Below are 8417 nucleotides of genomic sequence, written 5' to 3'. Positions count from 1 at the left end.
CTTTGTAATCGGATTGTCGGGTCTGATTATGACCTGATTAATAATGGGGTTACACAATGGGCTAGACCATCCCCTCTTTTCTTCTTCTTCTTCTTCTTCAAAAAAAAAAGTCCCCCTCCCCTTAACCCCAGCAACCCTGGTGGCAGAGGAATTTGATCCCAGTGTCTTTACTCGGAGTCAGAGATCCTATCAACTAACCTACCATCAGTTGAAAAAAAGAAAAAAAAAAAAACATTATAACTGAGAGTCATACTTTGTTTGATTTGTATTAGTTAGCAATCCAAATTTTGCCTACCAAAAACTGACGCTAATTATTAATTAAATCCACGCCATATAAGGTGAACATCACGTCATTTTATTTCCAATTTTGCCTGTTATCTTATAAGCAAAAATAAACTAGTAACACTACCATGAATTTACAATTTCACACCAATGTCAATGAAATTTGCACGGCAAACTAACAGAGCCTTAGTCATCAATCTGTGTGTGCAAGATTGCAAGTGATTTGGGAATGAATTCTCTACTTTTTTTTTCACTCTTTGAGCAGCAAGTGTGGGCTAGCCCAACTAAAACTCACTCCAATGGGAATATGGGATTAGCCATTAGGGTCGGAATTGAAGGAAGGGATCGGGTTTATATATATATATATATATTAAAGAATGTATTTTCGATCATCAGTGACCCTCCCCAAACACGTCGTATTAGTATATTACCATTATTTGACCACCTCTATTGGCATGAAGTCAGTTCATCCAAACAGTTTTGACTGAAATTAGGTACACTAGAAACACATACTTTCGTTACTAGTCCAGTTATTAAAATGTTGTTGTCAGTGCTATTAGGTGAACAATTCCACTTTCATGTATCTGTAGCTAGAAGGTTGGTTATATTATGTAATTGTAGAAGTAGAACGATGATCCTATTTCATTTCACTTGAAAAAAAAAAATGCTAGGAAAGCCGTTGCAAAGCATCCTGTTAATCCCATCTTTCCTGTTATTTGCTTCCCTCGTTCATTCACTGCCGCTCTCAACAAGCGGTAGATGGCTTGTGGATGTAGCATCAAATCGTCGTGTAAAACTGGGCTGTGTGAATTGGGTTGCACACATGCAACCCATGTTAGCAGAAGGGCTGGACAAGAAGCCATTACGAGACATAGTCGGTCTAGTATCTTCATTAGGCTTCAATTGCGTCCGCCTCACATGGGCGACCTATATGTTCACCCGAACACGTGCTGCACAACGAACCGTTGCTGAATCACTCGACTCTATGGGCCTCACAGAGGCAAAGGCAGGAGTAGCACGAAACAATCCTTCTCTCTTGAATCTTACCGTGGTCCAAGCTTATGGCACTGTGATAAACGAACTCGGTGCAGCCGGACTCATGGTGGTGCTCGATAACCACGTTAGCCTCCCCAAGTGGTGCTGTGGCAGCAACGACGGCAATGGCTTCTTTGGAGATGCATATTTCAACCCAGATGAATGGGTTGAAGGTTTAGGCAGGGTAGCTAAGCGATTTAAGGGAAGACCTCAGGTGTTAATTTGCAGTGATGTATCTCTGACTCTTTTGTTTGTCGAATGTTTGGAAGTTAAATTCATGTTTTGGTAATGAATTATCAAACGCAGGTGGTGGGGATGAGCATGCGCAATGAACTACGTGGGCCTCGTCAGAACGAGCAGGATTGGTTCCGTTACATCCAACTGGGAGCCAGAAAGATTCACAAGATGAACCCAGATTTGCTAGTGATTGTTTCCGGGTTGAGTTATGACACCGATTTGAGCTTCTTAGGGAGGAAGTCTCTAGGGGTGAACTTCAACAACAAGTTGGTCTACGAGGCACATTGGTACTCGTTCAGCGACGATAGGCGACAATGGGAGATGCAGCAGCCGAGTCCAGTCTGTGCCAATGCAATTAGGAGGTTCGATGGTGCAGCCGGTTTTGTGATGCGGTCTAAGAATCCAGTCCCGTTGTTCGTGAGTGAATTTGGTGTGGACCAGAGAGGTGTCAATCGGGCTGACAATCGATTCTTGAGCTGCTTTCTTGCTTTTGCCGCGGAGAGAGATTTGGATTGGGCCATGTGGGCTTTGCAGGGGAGCTACTACCTCAGGAACGGGCGTGCTGGGTTTGAGGAAACCTATGGTGTTCTGGACGCTAGTTGGGACCAACCCAGGAACCCAAAATTTCAAGAGAGGTTTCGTCTCATTCAGAATTTGATGCAAGGCATGTCGTCTCCTTCAGTCCGTCCTCTCATCCTCTGTCTTTCTGTACTCAACACTAGAAAACATCTAACACCCCTCAGTTTGTGCAGATCCAGGATCCGATTTTCCAAAACACTACGTTATGTATCACTCATGGAGCGGGCGCTGTGTCTTGGTGCAAGGGAACAACAACGTCGAAACTCAGGATTGTGTGAATCGGAGCCGATGGGATTATGCTGGGGATGGTACTCCAATTAGGCTGATGGGTACATCTCTTTGTTTGAAAGCTGCCGGGGACGGGCTTCCGGTGATTCTCTCGACTGAGTGCAGTAGCCAACAGAGCATTTGGAAAGCGGTTTCGAGTTCTATGCTCCATTTAGCTGCCTCGGATCCAGAGGGAAGACCACTGTGCCTAGAGAACAATGGTTCCAACACTACAATTTTGACCAAGAGCTGCCTTTGCTTGGAAGATGACTCTAATTGTTCCGACAATCCTCAAATTCAATGGTTTAAGCTTATCCCAACAAATGTGAAGTAGTCGTCGCTTTATTTTACTTGGTTCCTTCAGTTTCAATTTCAAATAAGTCCCTAATATATGTAGTTCGGTCGGGAGAGTCGAGAAGCCATGAAGAGTGAATTAGTAATTAATGTTCCAAGATCTAGCTGGTAATCCCCGGGTCACATATGTCAGGACTCCGCTGGCTGATACAGTTTTTTTTCAAAAAAAAAAGGGAAAGTGATTAATTTGAAATTTAATAGTTCATTTTCATTCCTTTACTTGCTGGCGTAGCCCAATTCCTTTTACTTGCTGGATCCCACCGTCTCAGAGATTTAAGGCTTAAGATGAGTCCTTTCTTGCAATTAGGCATGTACCTCTTTTTTTTTTTGGCTCATAAATATTCATCATATACATAAATAAATGTGTGAAAATTCATTATCATCAATAATGAAAACCACTAAAAAAAATAGAAAAAGAGAATTAGTTTCTGACCTGTAACCTGCTGATTTCTCACGGATTTAGCCCAGCGCTACTCCAAACGGAAGTAGCTGATTTCTCCTCTGTCCATGAGACGAGTCCACTGACTCAGTTAATGTTCCGTCTGCACAATATTTCAGCTCTTAAAAAAGAAAAAAAAAAAAGAAAATTTCCTATTAAGATAACGACTTATTGTTGAGCAGCCCCATCTTGTGAAGATCTCATTCTCACCCAGTGGTATGATGCATAAGGTGCTGAACTTTGCTCTTTTTCTTTTTTCCTGCAATCGTGAATAGTGATCAACTACAGAAGATGGTGCTGCTCCTTTTGGCGCAAGATCAATCCATAAAAACGCCTCCCCCGGGCTCTAGTGTCTTGAACCAAGTGCAAACGTGCAATGCATCACCGGCTGGTGATAATATAATCACCAGTAGCCTTTGCAGGAGCATGACCCATTCTTAAAATGATGGAAGCGACTAGAGTCCCGCACTATGATCTCATGTTCTACGACCCTTGAAATGAATGTCATGGCGCTGTGGCAATCACCACAGACACGGAGGTTCTTGGTTATCCGAATGGGTGCTCCTGGAGCTGAAGTTAGGATTGCATATGCAAGTGCCAACTTCTCACTATGCTCCATCAGCAAATCACCTTTCTCCTCATCGTCCACATCGTGAAGGGCAAAGCTAGTCTCAGGTACATAACCCATGTCTTTAATGCGTCGGATCATGTCTGCGAGGACCTCGTATATCTGTTGGGATTCAGGGTGAGACCTGTCACCCACGTAGAAAGTAGCAATCCCATTCTTTCCTTGGACCCAACTACACCCTGGTCTCTTCTTAATCCCCGTTTTCTTCATCAATGACCTAATCCTAGCCACATCTTTCCAGCGCCCAGCATTGGCATATATGTTTGAAAGCAATGTGTATGATCCATCATTATCCGATTCCAATTCATGCAGTCGCCCTGTAGCAAATTCTGCAAGCTCTACATTGGCATGAATCCTGCAAGCACTGAGCAATGCCACCCACACAATTGGGGTTGGTTCCATTGGCATGCCCTTGATCAATTCCATAGCTTCATCCAAGCGACCAGCACGGCCTAAAAGATCAACCATGCAGGCATAATGCTCTGCACCAGCGGCCACATTATAATCCCTGCCCATGCGGTTAAAGTATTGAATCCCTTGATCAACCATTCCGGCATGGCTGCAGGCATAAAGCACAACAAGGAATGTGACACCGTCAGGCACAAGACCTGCTTCCTGCATTCTATGAAAAATCTTGAGTGCTTCCTCCCCTTGCCCGTGCATCCCATATCCTGTCATTAAGGATGTCCAGGACACGGCATTCCTCTGGTTCATATGATCAAAGACACATCGAGCTGCATCAATATCTCCAGATTTGGAATACATTTCTATGAGGCAATTGGCGACAAACAGCATCACAGACTCATAGCGATTACGTATTACATAAGCATGGATTTGTTTACCAGATCGTAGTGCACCCAAACGAGCACAAGCCACCAGACTGCAGGATATGGTAAAAGCATTGGGAACCATGGCGTTTGCTCCAGAGAGCATCACGGTAAAAAGTTTCAATGCGTCGTTGGCGTCCCCATGCTGAGCATAACCACCAATCATGACTGTCCACGTCACCACATTCCTCTCTTGCGGTGAAATTGATTCAAAGATGGCATGGGCGTCTTTGGCGTCCTTGCACTTAACATACATGTCAATCAGAGCATTGTTCACCATAAGATCATCACCAGGATCATTGTCATCTCGATTGAGGACGCATCTGATGGCATAACCATGAGTCTCCTTCCCCTGACGCAGCGCTCCAACAGCAGCGCAGCCCGACAGAAGGGAGGACAGTGTCACCACATTGGGCACCGAACCTGAGAGCAGCATTTGCCGGAACACGTCCAGCGCTTCATAACCACGCCCCCTCTGGGCATAACCAGAAATCACCGCGCTCCACGTGACCACATTCAATTCGATCTTCTCTTTACGCATTTTTTCAAACAGATGCAGAGCATCTGCAAAGCTTCCGCTCTGAGCATACCCAGTGACCATAGCATTCCAGGACACCACATCTTTAATCTCCATGCGCTCAAATACCATTTTTGCTTTACCCATCATCCCACACTTGGCGTACATGTCAACTACAGCATTGCCCACAAATACATCCCCGAAATGATCAACTCGCAAGGAGAAACCGTGCGCTTGCTTACCTTGCATCGGTGCTCCCACAGAAGCACAAGCTTTAAGGATATTAACAAGGCTCACAGCATCGGGCCGCAACTTAACATCCTGAGGCATTCGAGTGAACATTTCCAATGCTTTGGTTGGATCAGAGCCCTGCACATAAGCAGTAACAATCGAATTCCAGGAAACCACATCGTCTATCTCTCTCTGGGTCACCTCGTCAAACACTTGGCGTGCTTCCTCCAAAGCACCACAACGGCTGTACATCGCCACCAAGGCATTGCAGACAAAGACATTGGACTCGAACCCATTACCGCAGACGAAAGCGTGGAGAGCGGCCCCCCGACGGAATGAAGGGAGATCACCACATGCTTTGATGACGAAAGGGTAGGTGTATTGGTCAGGCTTCCATCCCAATCTGAGCATCCGGCGAAAAAGATGAAGGGCGTGGTCGAGGAACCCAAGCCGTACATCTCGCCTGATGAGAGCGTTCCACCAGAAGGGATCGGATGGTGGGAGGCGTTGGAGTACAGAGAGGGCAGGGATTGGAGCGTCGCAGGCAATGTACACCCTGATGATGTCCCTTGAGACGTCGATGTCTGTGAGGCCCCTGACGAGGATTTGCTGATGGATAAGCTGGGCATCGGATAAAGAGTTGCATTCCTTCAAGAGGGAGGCCAACGTCGGAGCGGAGGTGGAAGCGCCGGAGAGGATATTACGGATGAAGCAGCGGTTGAGTCCAGGTCGTTGCTGTCGACGTTGAAGCTTGACAGGGTAGAGAAGCATCATAAGCACCAACTACTCCCATCCTTGGACTATTTATTGACTTGCAAACAGCAAAGCAAAAGCAACTCAAAATATATATATCTCATTTTGGCCTTTTGGGTTGTCAAACAAACTTAGACCTTTCCTTCGTACTCATTTTTCTAACAACTAATCAGTGTTTCTGATTAAGAGACGGTTTCCTAACATTTCTAAACTGTATTTTAGTAAGTTCACACTTTACATTTCCTGAGCATATTCATGGTTATCATCTTAGTTCTACACAAAAGACCAATCCTGTTACCAGACCTAATAATAATTAAGGCTTATTATTCTCTGACTCTAGCGGACGTCTAGGTCATTTCTCATGCATACTTCAAAATCTATTGGATCCTCTGATGGAAGTTTGTGAGTTAATGTTCATGGAGGCTTTGGTGAATGGTGACGGTTCGAATGGTTCGACCGATGTCGGGTTGAAAATATTGCATTTTACTATAAAAACAAATTATTAATGAACTACTTGGTCGAGACAACAAGTTAACTTTCAAAAATCATCAATATATTTCAGTGCAAACACTCAATTCATCAACGGATTTCCAATGCTTTTGGTGTGAAATTAATGTCTAAAAACGATAAATATTTGGGTGGGCCTTGAAGGTTAAAGGGTGGAAATTTTTTATAGACAAGGTTAACATGAAATTACAATAGTGGAAACTAAACTTTATCTCAGGTTGGACGAACAACACTGATCAAATCCACACTCGAGAGTGTGCTCTTTTTCACATGCAAACTCAGCTTGTACCAAAAAGCAAAAACGGTATGCTCTTCCCTCTCAACTCAATGTGCAGTAGATTCTGGTGGGGGACCTCAATGGCACGAAAAAATTCCACTTACAGCCTGAGGATTAGGGGTTAGCCTTCAGTGATGCACACCGTAGAAATGTGGCTTCAGTTATGAAACTGTGTTGGAATTTCTTGACTGAACCGAAAATGCTCTTTGGGTGAAATTTTCTATTTGGGCTAGCATGCTTCACTGTCGGGAGTTGCTGCAAACTGGATGTCATTGGATTATCAGTGATGGATGGCTGGATGGATAGTGTAGATGCCTATAACACCCCTTGGATTCCATATAATAAACATCTAACCCAACTCTAGCAATTCCATCTAACCCACTAAGAGTGGCAAATCTGATAAATCACGATGAGATGATCTGGAATCAGCAATTCCTCTCCACATTATGGGACCCATATCAGCTTCAACAAGTATGCTCCATCCGATTGTCGCGGCCCGGTGTTCATTCTCAAGATCGCCTTGTTTGGCATGGTACCCCCCATGGATCATCACATACCACATCTTCAGGTCTTAAAATGCTTAATGAAAGTGATGCTTCAACATCTTCTACTTCCTCCCAAATCAATTCAACATGGAGTTGGAGACAATTCTGGAGATACAGGTGCCTTCCTCCTAACATCAAACTTTTTCTCACATTGGTCCTCATTGTTCTCCTTCCTCACCAAATGCTGAAATGCTTGAGCACTTATTTCTGTATTGTGATGCTAGCCGTGTTGTATGATTTGGATCTCTCCTACACGTCAAGACTGTGGAAGCGAAGCAGCTTACCGTTCTCTCATTGATTGGCTTTTTTTCACCGCTCTCTCATTTACTAGCTAAATTTGCTTTGAAGTTTAATTAACCTGTAACAGAACTATCACATGGTCCTCAACTCCCTCTTTTCTACTCAATGTAATTTCTCGTGAGGTGAACTCATTGATTGATGAATGAATTTGCCTTCGGACTTTCCAAAAAAAAAAAAACTATGCTTACTTTAACCATATCGAATGATTTTATGTCCTCCAAATAATTTTGATTTTGGAGGGTTTTGTGACTTTGTCTTGTTAAAGATGGGGCATCCAAATGACGTTTAATGCACGACCAGTGTTCCAAATGTTGAACCAAGCACTTTTGTTTTTAATTTTTTTTCAAAATTTGAGAGGGGGTGGAAATAATGCTTATTTAACATTTAAAACAAAGATTAAAAGAAAAAAAAACTTAAAACAACGTATGATGATCATATCCAGTGCGTTCTGAAATTTAAAATTTTGATCCTTGAGAATAGTTATTGTAGAGGCAACAAGCATCATTAATGTTGTTATTTACATGCAAAAGAATAACAGCAGCTTTTACCAAGAAAAAAAATAAAACACAAAATAGCAGCTATGGCATACTGATAGTTAGTGTTATGAACTTATGATGGCTAGCTGTAGTAGAAGTACTA

At 43.4% G+C, this 8417-nt stretch overlaps 2 protein-coding genes across 2 annotated transcripts; one reads left to right on the top strand and one right to left on the bottom strand.

The window, feature by feature from the left end:
- The first annotated feature begins 915 nt into the window (after window positions 1–915).
- LOC104600255 (glycosyl hydrolase 5 family protein-like) lies at window positions 916–2881 on the top strand. Its single transcript, XM_088895494.1, has 3 exons — window positions 916–1531; window positions 1624–2218; window positions 2307–2881. The coding sequence occupies exons 1-3, from the start codon at window positions 947–949 to the stop codon at window positions 2732–2734; spliced, it is 1608 nt and encodes a 535-aa protein (XP_088751620.1). The 5' UTR covers window positions 916–946; the 3' UTR covers window positions 2735–2881.
- Window positions 2882–3047: 166 nt separating this feature from the next.
- On the bottom strand, window positions 3048–6306 carry LOC104600256 (pentatricopeptide repeat-containing protein At5g16860). Its single transcript, XM_010263109.3, has 2 exons — window positions 3404–6306; window positions 3048–3296 (listed from the first exon to the last, which is right to left on the bottom strand). Exon 1 carries the CDS (start codon window positions 6168–6170, stop codon window positions 3597–3599), a length of 2574 nt encoding a protein of 857 aa, XP_010261411.1. The 5' UTR covers window positions 6171–6306; the 3' UTR covers window positions 3048–3296; window positions 3404–3596.
- Between the last annotated feature and the right edge of the window lie 2111 nt (window positions 6307–8417).

The sequence above is a fragment of the Nelumbo nucifera genome, chromosome 1 (genome assembly GCF_055504915.1).
Source record: "Nelumbo nucifera cultivar China Antique chromosome 1, China Antique-T2T, whole genome shotgun sequence".
Classification (NCBI taxonomy): Eukaryota; Viridiplantae; Streptophyta; class Magnoliopsida; order Proteales; family Nelumbonaceae; genus Nelumbo; species Nelumbo nucifera.
The sequence above is the reverse complement of the archived record's forward strand: the minus strand, read 5'-3'. Positions and strand labels throughout refer to the sequence as shown.